This window comes from Prionailurus viverrinus, chromosome D4, assembly GCF_022837055.1.
Source record: "Prionailurus viverrinus isolate Anna chromosome D4, UM_Priviv_1.0, whole genome shotgun sequence".
NCBI classification, from domain to species: Eukaryota; Metazoa; Chordata; class Mammalia; order Carnivora; family Felidae; genus Prionailurus; species Prionailurus viverrinus.
In genome coordinates this window covers 5,471,029-5,485,456 of record NC_062573.1, presented here as the reverse complement: position 1 = coordinate 5,485,456, position 14,428 = coordinate 5,471,029, and the positions used below count along the sequence as shown (strand labels likewise).

At 35.2% G+C, this 14,428-nt stretch overlaps 1 protein-coding gene across 2 annotated transcripts in view; it reads left to right on the top strand.

The window, feature by feature from the left end:
* RABGAP1 (RAB GTPase activating protein 1) overlaps window positions 1-14,428 on the top strand; it is a 171,342-nt gene that overhangs the window by 65,748 nt on the left and 91,166 nt on the right. For both annotated transcript variants that reach the window (XM_047829198.1, XM_047829199.1), the window contains 3 exons: window positions 4,476-4,650; window positions 8,519-8,612; window positions 12,539-12,689. In XM_047829198.1, the coding sequence (XP_047685154.1) occupies window positions 4,476-4,650; window positions 8,519-8,612; window positions 12,539-12,689 (420 nt within the window). The remainder of the gene's footprint in view (window positions 1-4,475; window positions 4,651-8,518; window positions 8,613-12,538; window positions 12,690-14,428) is intronic.

Here is a 14,428-nt window from a genome sequence, read left to right as displayed (position 1 = left end):
GCCACCCAGGCGCCCGTAAACTTGCACCATTTCTAAAATCTAGCTTGTGTTAAACTGCGATTTGTGTACAACTTGCATTGTGTACAAGTTTTTTACTATTGTAAATAAAACCTATATTTTAATATCTGTATATAAAAATCACTATGTAACCTCTTAAATGAAAAGGTTTTCAGAATATTTAGTATATTCTGAACTTTTCTATAGATGCATAAATTTTGGGAGAAATATCTATTAATGTAACTGTAATACCTATGTATTACATAAAAATAGATGTATATTATATGAAATTATTTGAGTCCACACAGTTTCAAATTCCCATTTGTTGATATTCATTTCAAAAAGAAATCAGTACTCCAATTAATAATAAAACTATTGAGTGAAGTTTAAGATTTTATTGAACTATTTTTTCCCTTTGAACTATTCTAGTAAGATTATGAAATCAGTTTCTGAACACAGGTTCAGAAGTTAATTGGAATTTTTTTTCTCATTTATGTTACCACTTGACATATAGTTAGGTTCATTGGTTTCCATATTTTCAATTTGGGGTTGTGGGGTATTTTTTTACCTTTTTGGTTTAATTTGTTTTTTTTGAATATTTAAATATAATGGTACAAAAGTCAAAATTATGTAAAAATGTACTCAGCAGTCATATTTACATTCATCTGTTTCTCCACCCAATCCGATAAGTAACCATTATTATTGGTTTCTGGGTTATCTTTCCAAAGTTTCTTTTTGTGAAAATAATGAAATACTCCTACATATTTTTAACTTCCTTTTTAAACAAAAACTAACATGTACTGTTCTACACCTTGCTTTTTTAATATATCCTGATGATCATTCCACAGTAGTTCACAGAGATCTTCCTAATTCTTAATGACTACATGGTACTGTGTTGTTCGGGTGAATCATGATCTTTGATTTTTAACATTTATTCATTTTTGAGAGAGAGAGAGAGAGAGAGGCGGGGGGGAGGGACAGAGAGAGAGGGAGATACAGAATCCAAAGAGGCTCAAGGCTTCAAGCTGTCAGTACAGAGCCTGATGCAGGGCTCAAACCTACGAACTGTGAGACCATGACCTGAGCCAAAGTCAGACACTCAACCAACTGAGCCACCCAGACGCTCCATGATCTCTGATTTTTAAATTGTCCTCTATTGATGGATTTTTTTTCAATCATTTGCTATTCCAAATAATGTTGCAGTATAGAACCTTGTATCATGTGTTGTTTTGATTTTATGAAACTGCATCTTAGAGGAAATTTTTATTAGTATACTCATTAGCACATGACATAATTTTGCGTATGTAATTTTGTCATATTTGCCAAATTCTCCTCTCTCACAGTTGTAATCAGAGATGAGCAGGATATGAGAATACCTGTTTCTCCATATGTTTGTCATGAGTATATTGTCAAACTTAAGGATCTGATGGTAGTTTTAATTTATCCTTTGATGAATGAAAACCAGCATTTTTCATATGTTTAGGATTGATTTTACTTTCCTGTTCTCTGAACTGTCTCTTCATATTTTTTGCTTTTTGGTTTTGGCCTTTTTTCTCTTAGTTGTTAGAAGCTCTTTCTGTAGTTGAGAGATTAACCCTTTGAGATATAAGTTGCAAACATTTGTTCTGGTTTGTCACTTAACTTAAGTTATGATGAATCTTTTCAGCTTTTTGACTGTATAGTTTCTTTTCCTGTATTTGAATTCATCGAATTTTTCCTTTAAAGCTTCTGGCTTTTAAGTTATAATTAGAAATGCTTTCCATATACCCAATAATAAAGAAATTTACACATTTTCTTTTATTACTTATATGGTTTCATTTTTCTACTTTTAGAGCTCTGATTCATTAGTATTTTATTCTGTTATATGATGTAAAGTATAAATCTGATTTAATGTTTTTCCAAATGACCATACACTTTTTTAATGTTATGTTTACTGTGTTTTATTATGTTTTCTTCAATATGGTTTTTATGTTCTATTCTATGGGGTTTTTAGGTTACTCATGCACCAATATCACCCTTTAAATTATGTAGACTTTATAATATGTTTTAATATCTGATAGGGCTGCCCTCCCTCCCCAGTTCTTTTGTGGATTTTGTTTATTTTTCATGTAAACTTTAGATTCAAATTCTGTAGCTCTAGAAAAAAAGGATAGGTATTTTTACTGAAGAGAATTGACATCTTTATGATGTTTAGTCATCTTACCTGAGAACACGTGATATTGTTCCATTTATTCAAGTCTGTGTTTTTCTTACAAGAGTGCTTTTTTAAAAGCTTTTTATTACAGAAAATTCAAACATACACAGAAATAAAAATAATAGTGTAATAAACCCCCACATATTATTTCCCAGCTTCAATAATGAGTATCATTTTTAATAGCTGGAATTCTTGACTTATAAGCAAGGTTCAGTTCGTGACTATGTTTATCTGACTTCAAAGGGCAGTGTTGGTCTGGTCAGTGTTATTCACAGAAGAGTTTCTAGGTGAACTGCAATGGTTATCACATTTATATAGTCTCTGAGAAATTTTTTTTAAAGGTAAAGAGCTATTGATCTTTGAACTTTTTTATGTAGTATTTAAGTAATGTTTCAGATAGTAATTTGTAACAAATCAAAAAAAATCCTATTCTCTATCAAAGTATAATACTTAAAAATAATTAGAAATTTAGACTGAACATGTGTCATAGATTTTAGTTCAGTTCATTAAGTAACGAGAGAACCAGTAAGATGGTAAAACTGGCTTTATATATTTGAGGAACTTGAGTTTATATAGTGCTTCTTTAAAAAAAAAAAAGTATTAGAACAAGATTGCTAGGTTAGAAACAAAACTGGTTAATGTCTTATAAATTAACTTTGGGTTATCTTTTCTACTGGGCAGAAATCATTTGCCCATCTACCAGATACAAATTTGTAGGCTAATATATAACTTCCCAGAGTCTGGGTTTTTAATTAATAGTAAGTAGCTAAGTCATAATTGTTTATTCATCTAGGAAATTAAATAATCCTTAGGTAGACCTGTTAAAACAAAGTTGTCAAACTACAGTCCATGGGTCAAGTCTGGCCTGGCCTTTGTTTTCATAAAGTTTCTTTGGAATGCAGCCATGGTCACCTTACTCAGTATCTGTGGGTGCTTTTGTACCATAACGGTAGAGTTGAATAGTTGCCACAGACTAGTGGTCCCCAGAGACTAAAATATTTATTCTTCGGCCCTTTACAGAAAATTTTACTGACTTCTATATTAAGCAGGCATTTCTGTACCTTATGAACCTTTTAATCCCCTTTCTGTATTTTTACTTTATGCTTGTACATCTTTCTCATTGGTGTAGCCACCTTGTGAGTTATCTTTGTATCTTTCCCTACAGTTCTGCCTTTTCTTCCTGCTCTGTATTTCGCTTTTTCCCTCCTCCTTCTCCTTAAAACTGTCTGTAATGTGGACTATTAACATATTTAAATTTGGTACTGGCAAAGTTTTATATTCTCTGTCCTTAATTTTTAATTTAGGTGAGTTCAAACTGCTATACGTTTGCCTCAAAATACAAACTAATTTGAGATATAAGATTTTTGTGAATTAATCTCTTTTTTTGTTGCCCACCTTTACCCTCCCCCCCAGTTGTAGCTTTCACTGAAAGAAAAGTTCCTACAGTGCTTCTTTAATTAATAAGCTAAAGGAGTGGGAAGAAACATGGAAATAAGAAGACTCTCTTAGTCCTAAACTTTGTTTTAGAATTAAAAAAAAAATTTTGTTTTAATGTTTGTTTATTTTAGAGAGAGAGAGCGAGCAAATGAGTGCAAGCGGGGGAGGGGCAGAGAGAGATGGAGACCCAGAAAACAAAGCAAGCTCAAGGCTCTGAGGTGTCAGCACAGAGCCCGATGGGGAGCTCAAACTCACAAGCTGTGAGATCATGACCTGAGCTGAAGTTGGAAGCTTAACCAACTGAGCTACCCAGGCACCCCTAGAATTTTTTTTTGTTTGTTGATTTTGAAAGAGAGAATCCTACCAAGCAGTCTCCACACTGTCAGCACAGAGCCCAACACGGGGCTCAGACTCAGGACCATGAGATCATGACCTGAGCTGAAATCACAAATTGGATGCTTAACTTATTGAGCCACCCAGGCGCCCCTAAAATATTTTTAAACATTTTTTTGATGGATAGTTTCATATAGGAAACTTTAAAGGACACCTTAAAGTAACAAGGAAGCTATAGATGGTTAACGCTTACTAGATATTGGCAATTGCATATATGATGATACAGTATGAAGACAATAAAATTGCAGAGCAAGAGTTCCGCCCAGTAAATAACCTATTTTCCTATGGGTTTTTAAATCCAAACATGTATTTTTCTATTTAGAAAAGGTTACATTTAGTGTAGACATTCAAAGTGATACCTTTTTATTCTCACATCCTATATGAAATCAGAAGTGTAGTGCTCAATTAAAAAATAATTTTACCACTTAGTAAATAATATTTTTTCATCTTCAAGATAAAGCAGAAGGAAAGAAAGAACAATACTGATACTTTATATGAAGTTGTGTGCTTGGAAAGTGAATCAGAAAGAGAGAGGAGGAAAACTACAGCCAGTCCCTCAATTCGCCTGCCACAGTCTGGATCTCAGAGTTCCATGATACCTTCTCCTCCAGAAGATGATGAAGAGGAAGGTAAATTGTAGGGAGACCTTAATTTCTATTTTGGGGTGGCAAACCATGCAAACCATTATCATTTTGTCAGGGAATTGATAATGTGACGTAGCATTTGGAATTCTTTCAATGCATATGAGAGTGTACTATATGCAAAGGAGTATGGGAGATTCAAAAATGGTGAATATAGGACATTCTTTAAGATAATTGTATCAGTTTGGAAAAAATGAGATTTATGGTCAGTGCTTTTCTAAAGAGTCTGCCTATGCTATCTTAGTGTATTAGCACATTTTTAGAGCACATGTGACATAGATTCTACCTGAATACGTGTTCCTATCTCTGCTGATTTATTTTAGAGCGACAGTTTCATTTGCCAAAATGTGGCTTCCACACATGATCCTTTCACAAAATACATGTAATTTAAATATACAAATTTATGTTTATACATTATTGGATTTCACACTGGTAAACTTTAGGAATCAACCAGTTCTTTTTTTTTTTCTCCCACCCTCACCCCCCATGGTTATATCCATTAAGTAATCTGTCAGTCTGTTAGTCTCTGTTAAAAGCTACTATGTAGAAGTGAGAAGTGGAAAGAAGGAGCACAGGAAAAGTAAAAGTTTGGGAGGCATTTTCTAACTGATAATTTTGTACCAGGACATTATTTTTAAGAGGAAAAGACTGGTTATGATAGAAAGTCATAGGAAGCATGTGTCTGTGTGAGGTTCATATGGAGTGTTTTTGAAATTCATACAGGAGAATCCATTTTTCATTGTGGAGAGATGTAAGGCATCGTGAAGAGTAGTTTTGGAGCTGGGACTTTTAAGGTGCAAGGAGAATAAATGGGCTGGTTTGGGCACTTCTGGCTCAGAAATCGCATTAACAAAGGCCTAGAGGTGGCTGGCGAGAATGATTGATACATACCCATGATTATATGTACTTTTTCCAAGTTAGAGCAAGCCCTGACTTTCCAATTCCCATTGTTCCCTATAACTTTCACTTTTCCTGTGAGTAATCAACAGGCATTTGTTAATATTAATGACCACCTGGTACTAGGTGCTTAATATGTGGTACTTTGTTTCTAAAGTAACGTACTTTGTTTATATAATTCTCTCAAAAATTCTGAAAACTAAGATTTACTATTATCCTTATTTTGCACGTAAGGAAATGGAATCTCAGAAATATGAATTTGCCCAAGGTCACACAGCTAGAAATTGGCAAAGAGGGTCTTAATCTGGTTCTGAGAGTTAGCTGTCTGAGCTCTATTCTGTAATCATCTCTGTGCATTTAGTTCCCATAAAGCATTTTGAAGTGCAAAGAAAGCACACGTATTGTTTTGGGAGAAGTTAGAGACACAATTTAAAGTCTACCTTGAGAGCCAGTTAAATCATGTGTTAAAGCTGGGAAGGGTGGAATTGTTCTCACTGTTTGAGACTTCTCTATAGCAGTCTTGAGACTTGTAGTTTACCTTCTAAGTCAACACTGCTTAAGGTGGAAGAGCAAGTAATAGTTTGGAGAACTCTTCTACCCTTAAACTCAGCAATAAAAGTAAAACCCACCATAAACTGAGAAAGACACTCTATTTTTATGAAACCAGAGAATGGCCAAATGCTGAATCTGAATGCTGTGCATTTTAAAGAGTATTTACCGGTTACAGAGAAATTTGGGCCCAACTGAAGGATAATATCGTGTCTAACATCTAGTTGTAATCTATAGCAGGCATACATTTTTCAGTATAACTGAGGAGTTCAGAGGACCTCTAGTGACGGTTGCTAACTAGGAGACATGAGGGCCAATGGCGGACCATGAGAGAGGGAACACTAGAACACAGCTCTGGGAAGGAAGAACATGTATCTTTTTTTTGCCCATGCTGTTTCCCTAGTGTGTAACACCATTCCTGGTATGTAATAGATGCTCAGTAAATATTTGTGGAATGGGTACCCCTGCTGCGATCCATTCCTATAGTGAAAAACTAAGGACAGGACCATGTTGCTGAAGAAAGCTGTGCAGACATGCCATCTTTTAATCCTCTAACATAATATATGGACCAAGGAGACCCATCCTGTTGTCATGTGTTTGCTCCCTGGAAAGAAATGTCCATGGTCCTGTAGAGAGGCTCCTTATTCCATAGGACATTGGTGCTCCCAGGACTGGAAGCCAGCAGATATAAAGGAGAGGTGTTCAGAAGCAACATTCTGCATCTGAGGTTGCCTGCTCCCTTTCTACCCATACCCCTGCCTTAGGTACATGGAGTTGTAACCACATATTTCAGACTGCTGTCCACATATGTTGAAAGCATCCAAACCAGAAAAAGACAACTTGATAAGGCAGATATTCCTGATCTCTTTAAAGGAATTGTCATCTCTTGTACATCTTAGTACATTTTTTATAGCTACTATTCCCCAGAGAGTTGTATTATATTGATATTTGAATGAGTGGAGAATTACGTGAGACCTTAGAAAGTAGGGTGAATTCTGACAAAATAATGAAGTTGGGGAAGTTTATCTTCGTGCCCTTGAGCATTTATCTTTTCCTTATTGATCCTCCCATTTGTCCCAAAGGAGGTCTCACTTATACTCAGTCTGCATCTTCCCTATCTTACCATCAAAACTGACGATAATGTCTAAGGCATTACAATGTACAGATGTTATAAGTATCATGGATTTCTGAGCTGTCACTAGTTGAGATGCAAATTCATGATGTAATCATTACAGGTATAAAGATCATTACAGGTATTACAGGTATAAACTTTGTTTAGGCAGGTTAGGCCAAAAATCTTAGAAATAGCATTGGTGAGGACATATGTAAGCAAGTACCATTGTACTCAACAGTGGAAATGTAAATTGTAGAGCCATTCTGGAAGGCAATTTGTCAGTAAGTTACAGAATCCTTAAAATTATGCATTTTAGCCCAGGATCCACTTCTGGGCACATACCCAATGAAAGCAAGAGATATATTCATCCTGACACTATTTGTAGCAAAAAATGGAAAACTACCTAAGCGTCCAACAAAAGAAGATTGATTAAGTAAATGTCTTAGTCCATGTTTCCCACCCGCCCCCCCCCCATGATAACTTCTAAAAATTCTTTCACAGGCCTTCTTTATCAGTGTCCCTTTTTTTCACTGCCTTCCTATCTTATAGTCTTTTCTTATTTGAATTTACTTTTCTTAATTACTAGAGTTCAGTTTGAAATGATTCATTTTGATCCTTTTTGATATTTTTGTGCTTTCTGTTATAAATTAATGTATGTCAGTGTAGAAAATTTAGTCATAAGAACATAGGGGGAAGAGGGAAGTAAACCATAACTCCATTACTCAGAGACAGTAATTGTTAATGTCTTAGCATAATTTATTCCAGACTATTTTGATCATAACAAAGACTTATCAGCTCTTGATATTTTTACTTTATGTGGCATTTTGCCAGATTATTAATGTAAACACATGTCAGTGTGTAATCACATTGTAAACATCATGTATCATAATTTATTTAGCCGCTCTCTGCTCTACTCCTGTTGGACACTTAGGTGGTTTGTAAATTTTTTTAACTGTTGTAAATAAGACTGGTACATATTTTCATAGATAAAGCTGTTTGCTTTGGAAGAGGAAAAAGAAGATACCATAATTTGAGTTTTACCATTTTATAATTAAATGGCTCTTTTCCTCAGTTGACATAATGTGGACCTCTATGGAAAGCTAAAGAAATAAAGAGATCACAGCAACATTCTACCTAGGACCATTTTCATTTTCTTTGTATTTACATTTATATGCTAAAAGAAATTATGACTTCATCCTCCCAGTAAAATCTTTCAAATTTGACCGTTATGTTTCCATTCATTCTTCTGGCTAGCATAGCCACTTTTGTTATCCTTTTCTGTGTGTTTTATTAAAGATAATGATGAACCCCTGTTGAGTGGATTTGGTGATGTATCCAAAGAATGTGCAGGAAAAATTCTTGAAACATGGGGAGAACTGCTATCAAAATGGTAAGTTAGAATAGTTCTCCTTTTCATCTGTAATTCTCATTTTCTGGGTAGGATATCTTCCCTTAACTACAGTATTCAATTTTGGAACTATTCAATTCTGGAATGTAGCACAGAAACCAAAATATGAGGTTTGTATTCTAGAATCTCTGTTTTTAGCCGTTTTAAGGGTAAGTAGTGAATATCTGCAATCAACGTTCAGAATATCAGAAACCTAATAAATTCTCATTGCTGCAGAAAATATTAATCCAGACACGGAATATATGAAAGGAATAAATCAAGAAAGATGGCCTTTTTATTGATGCACTTAGGAACCACTGACAAAGATAATATACACAACAATTAAGACAGTACACCTTTATCAGGGAAGTTTGGAGGATGCTTACACAATGCATAGAGCCACAGTAGAGGCCTCAGGTGGGATTTTTCCTTATCTGTGTTATGTACAGCAGAGTGTTTTGAATGTGCTGTATACATTGACTGCTCTAACAATTACTTTTCCTACGAACACTTGTAAGATTCAGGAATTTCCTGTCAAGAGAAATTCTGTGCTCAAGAGATAGCTTGACAACATTGTTAAGCACTATCCTGTAGACTGTCTAAAAAGGACACACTAATTTCAGGTATTTATTAATGAGACCAGAGACACTCTGGTAAGTCAGGTTGGTGAGACATTTATGTAGTTCCTTTTTCCTCTCTGTAGGATGCCAGTATATGCTGGGAAAAAAAGCTTCAAAAGTGATGTGAGCACTTCTCTAATTTCTGACTTTCTGGTTGTTAGAATTGTCATGTGAGTTCCCCGTGGGCCTGTTACTTTGGGGTCTGATTTTCTCAGAAAATTTAACTGTTGAAGCCTTTCACTCTGTTCTTAGAAAACCATGTTTCGGCATTTAAAAAATCTTCTGTGTCCTTAAGGAATGGGACTACAAATGGGCATCATCTGCTTCTAGCTCTCTCACATCTCTCACAGTGCGAGAGCTTTACACTTCTGGTGAAACGTGCTCCACATTGGGAAATGTCAAATGTGTACAGGAGGAGAATGCAAACCAAAGCATGGTTTGTCTTTACACAAGTGCTTTTAATAAATGAACTCTGCAAAAGCCCCCCTGGGATATAGTTCTCATTTATATTTGATATTCCTTTAGCAGTCAGGAGACAGACCTGCTGATGCTCTCGTCACAATTATATTTTCAGTTCAGTGAATTTGGAGTGTTTGGACTGCTGCTGGCAGGCATTTCATCTGAAGAAAAAGGTTTCTGCTCTAAAATAGAAATGTAATTGAATCTTGACATGGTTACATAACACTGTATTTAAAATCATTTAGATACAGCATTTAGACTCTAGGTTTTATTGGATGAACTCAGCAGCGTTTTATACAGTTGTTTGGAATTTGTTTTGTTAACAAGTTTTGTTTCTTCAGTTTTTGAATTTTTTAAATTACGTCCTTGTCCCATTTCCTCAAATATATTAACTGAGTTTAGATTTTTGTTTAGGGCGTTTAAAACTGTTTTTGCTGGTTTGGGTCATATCTTCAGAAATGATAATGCAGTCTTTTTCTTTAATTCATTTCATCACTTTTTTCCATCATAGGAAACATGGCGATATTGTGGAGTTTTAGAGCCTAGTAGACCTGGCTTCAAATCCAACCTCTTTTACTTCCAAGCTGTATGGTCTTGGGCAAGTCACTTAACTCTTCTGAGTCTCTTTCTTCATTTACAAAATACACAAGTCTTTCAAATTGCCATTCAGGATTATTGTAAATTAAAAATAATGGATGTTGTACTAGTAGCAATGGTAGTAAGAATTAATAAATTTACCATATGCCAGGCATTGTGCTAAGTTCCGTGTTTTATTTCAGTTACAACAACCTTATGAACTAGTATCCATTTATGCAGATGAGGAAACTGGCTCAGAGATTTAGTCAGCAATTTAGTTAGTAAATGGCAGACCTAGAATTTTTAACACAGGCAAGTCTGATCCTAAAGCCTGTTTATTTAATTCCACATTAGATTTTAGTGGCAGTATTAGCAGCAGTACATTTGAGCTCTAACTCTCCAAGTTCATTTAAACGTGACTCTTAGTGCAGAAGATAACTAATGTTGGTATAAAATAGTATGTTGAGATAAAGTTAATATGATCAATGACAAAATTATTCTGAAAATAATTTACCAATATAAGTTAAGCTAGAGTTAGCAAATAAACCTAGGGTTAGGCTTATTGTTTCTGTAAAGGGCCAGGTCATATATATTTAGGCCATAGATACATATAGGTCATAAATATTAGGCTTTGTGGTGCAGTAATTTCTCTCACGACCACTCAACTCTGCTGTTATAGGGCAAAAGCAGTCATAGATGATACATAAACAAAAAAGGCTGTCTCCACAAAAGTTGATTTATAGAAACAGGCAGTGGGCCACATTTGGTGCACAGACCATAGTGCATCAGTCTTTAAATTAAGTAACAACTGCTTTTGTTCTTTCTGCCCCCAACCCTTCAACTTTTATATAATTTTTTTTCCCAAGCAAAGACAAAACTATGTTGAATTGTCTATAGCTACTACATTAGGGTGCTAGCATCACAGAATTAACCATTTTTAAACATACTGTGCCTTATTCTGTAGAATTCTAGGAACGTTTTGAGAAAAATCTGAGTCCTTTTTGTATTTTGAGAGTGGTCATTTTGTATCAGTAACTTACTGTTTAAATTTGATAGTCACAGGAGCCGTTTCACATCAGAGTCCTGCTTTACTGGCTCAGTATTGGTAGCTCTCAAATCACAAAGCAGCCATGATATCAGCGCATTCATAGGTCTTAGAGTTTGAGGACTACCTAAGTCATTTAATCAACTTCCCTGAACTTCTTTCTCCATCTGTAAAACTGGAGATACTAGCCACCTACCTCACATGGTGGTTGTGAGAATCGAATAAGATTTCATGCAAACCGCTTTGTAAATTGGTACCAACATTTCAAGATAAGTTTTATTTTCCCCACTTTGTAAATGAGATAAATGAACCTCAAAGACTTTAATAATTTATTTTGATGTTACAATAGTACAATCAAAACTTCCTTATCCATCATAATCATTCAAAAATATTACTTGAAGCAAGGTATCACAAAAGCCGCTGAAAGTTTTATTTTTATATTTAAATATTTTAACTTAGAATACTATTTTAACTTAGAACATATAAATATTTAATTCACTTGTGAATTTTGATGCAGGGCCAAGCCCTTATCTTTGGGTATATGTCCAGTGATTAGAATTTTGCTGTGTTTTTATTATATAAGCCACAACCATAAAGCTATAGTTTCCAGTTTTGATTTTTTTTTAATTCTTTTTTAATGTTTATTAATTTTTGACAGAGAGAGAGAGAGAGACAGAGCATGAGCGGGGGAGGGGCAGAGAGAGAGAGGGAGACACAGAATCCGAAGGAGGCTCCAGACTCTGAGCTGTGAACACAGAGCCTGATGCGGGGCTCAAACTCATAGACTGCGAGATCATGACCTGAGCCGAAGTTGGACGCTCAACCGACTGAGCCACCGAGGCGCCCCTTGATTTTTATTAAAAAAATTTTTTTAAGTACAGCAGTAATTTAAAGATACTTACAAAACAGTCTAGCTGCACAATTCTTTCCTCCACCCAATCTTTTACAGTTATCATGGCCACATCTAATTCAATACTTTTTTTCTTTCTTAGTATGTTACCTTTATTAAGTCTTTAAAAACCTTTTAGTTTAGTTTTCATAAAAATAATACTCTTTAGGGGCTCCTGGCTGGTTCAGATGGTGGAATGCACAACTCTTGATCTTGGGGTTGTGAGTTTGAGCCCCACGTTGGGTGTAGAAAGTACTTAAAAACAAGATCTTAAAAAAGAAAAAAAAACCACTCTTTAGAGAATCTTTAATGTGCTTACAGATTATGGCTTTCTTTTTAGGCATCTCAATTTGAGTGTGAGACCAAAGCAGTTGTCATCCTTAGTAAGAAGTGGTGTTCCTGAAGCTCTGCGAGGAGAAGTCTGGCAACTGCTAGCAGGTTGTCACAACAATGACCACCTGGTAGAAAAATACCGAATTCTCATTACAAAGGTAAGGGGCTGATAATTCAGCCTCAGCATTTAATCCTTTTAGAAATTTGTTATGAAAAGATTATTGTGGCTATTTGATTTCAATTTTACACAACAGCCCAAAAGTTGTTTCTAGTGTTGGCACAAAAAGAAAAGGAAAAAGGTTTTTCTTCCTTGACTGACTTCACCTTGGAGGCAGAGGATGGCCTCTGTTCATTGTGTATCTAAATCCTTTTTGTCCATAATTGCATGTTCAGTCAGATCATTTGTGCCATGCAATATTAAACACTGTTTTTTGTTTATTTTAATTGTTTTCACACTTCACAGAAATGTGCTTTTTCTAGGTAAGGCCTAGTTCTAGTTTCTACAATAGGAAGAACATGATTTTTATTCTCTTATACTGGAGTCCCTTTTAGCTCATTCCTCTAAAATGAAGAATTCTCATTTTATAGTATTCCCTCTCAAGTTCATGCATTCCTTAAGGTTTTGCAAGCAAAACAACAAAAACTATTCTTGAACAGCATACAAGAATTTAATTTTCTTCAATATTAAGTGATGCTTCATGCCTTTGTGCCCATCTCATTGGTTTTAATTTTTGTTTTTATTTTCTCACACTCTTGAAGTATTTCTCTTTGGAAAGCAGTTTCTCCATTCCCAAACCTGGGTTATGAATGAATTGCTCAGAACCCTGAATAATACCTAAGAATTTTTTAGTATGACAAAAGGTGGGACTTCTTTTAAAAATATATTAAAACCTTCGATGAATAATATCTCCATAAAACTCTTACTGTAAAAAAATCTTATGGGGAAGAACAACATTTGAACATGAAATTGGACCTCTTACCAGAAAATGACTTTTATTTGATGACAATATTCGTATTCTTCTCATTTTATTTCTAGACAGATGTTTTTTCTTTCAAGAACTAATATTCTGATTTTTTTCCATTGTTGCTATAACTATTCAAACAGCATTAATTGAGTGCCTGTCAAAACCACAGTGCAGGAGCTAGGAGGTGAAACCTATTGATTGCCGAGTAGTACTCCATTGTATATATATATCACATCTTTATTCATCAGTCGAAGGACATTTGGGCTCTTTCCATACTTTGGCTATTTTTGATAGTGCTCCTGTAAACACTGGGGTGCATGTGCCCCTTCAAAACAGCGTACCTGTATCCCTTGGATAAATACCTAGTAGTGCAGTTGCCGGGTCATAGGGTAGTTCTATTTTTAATTTTTTGAGGAACCTCCATACTGTTTTCCAGACTGGCTGCACCAGCTTGCATTCCCACCAACAATGCAAAAGAGATCCTCTTTCTCCACATCTTGCCAACATCTGTTGTTGCATGAGTTGTTAATGTTAGCCATTCTGACAGGTGTGAGGTGGTATCTCATTGTGCTTTATTTGTATTTTCCTGATGATGAGTGACATTGAGCATTTTTTCATGTGTCGGTTGGCCATCTGGATGTCTTCTTTGGAGAAGTGTCCATTCATGTCTTTTGTCCGTTTCTTCACTGGATTATTTGTTTTTTTGGGTGTTGAGTTTGATAAGTTCTTTACAGATTTCGGATAGTAACCCTTTATCTGATACATCGTTTGCAAATACCTTCTCCCATTCCGTCAGTTGCCTTTTAGTTTTGCTGATTGTTTCCTTCGCTGTGCAGAAGCTTTTTATTTTGATGAGGTCCCGATAGTTCATTTTTGCTTTTGTTTCCCTTGCCTCTGGAGACTTGTTGAGTAAGAAGTTGCTGCAGCCAAGG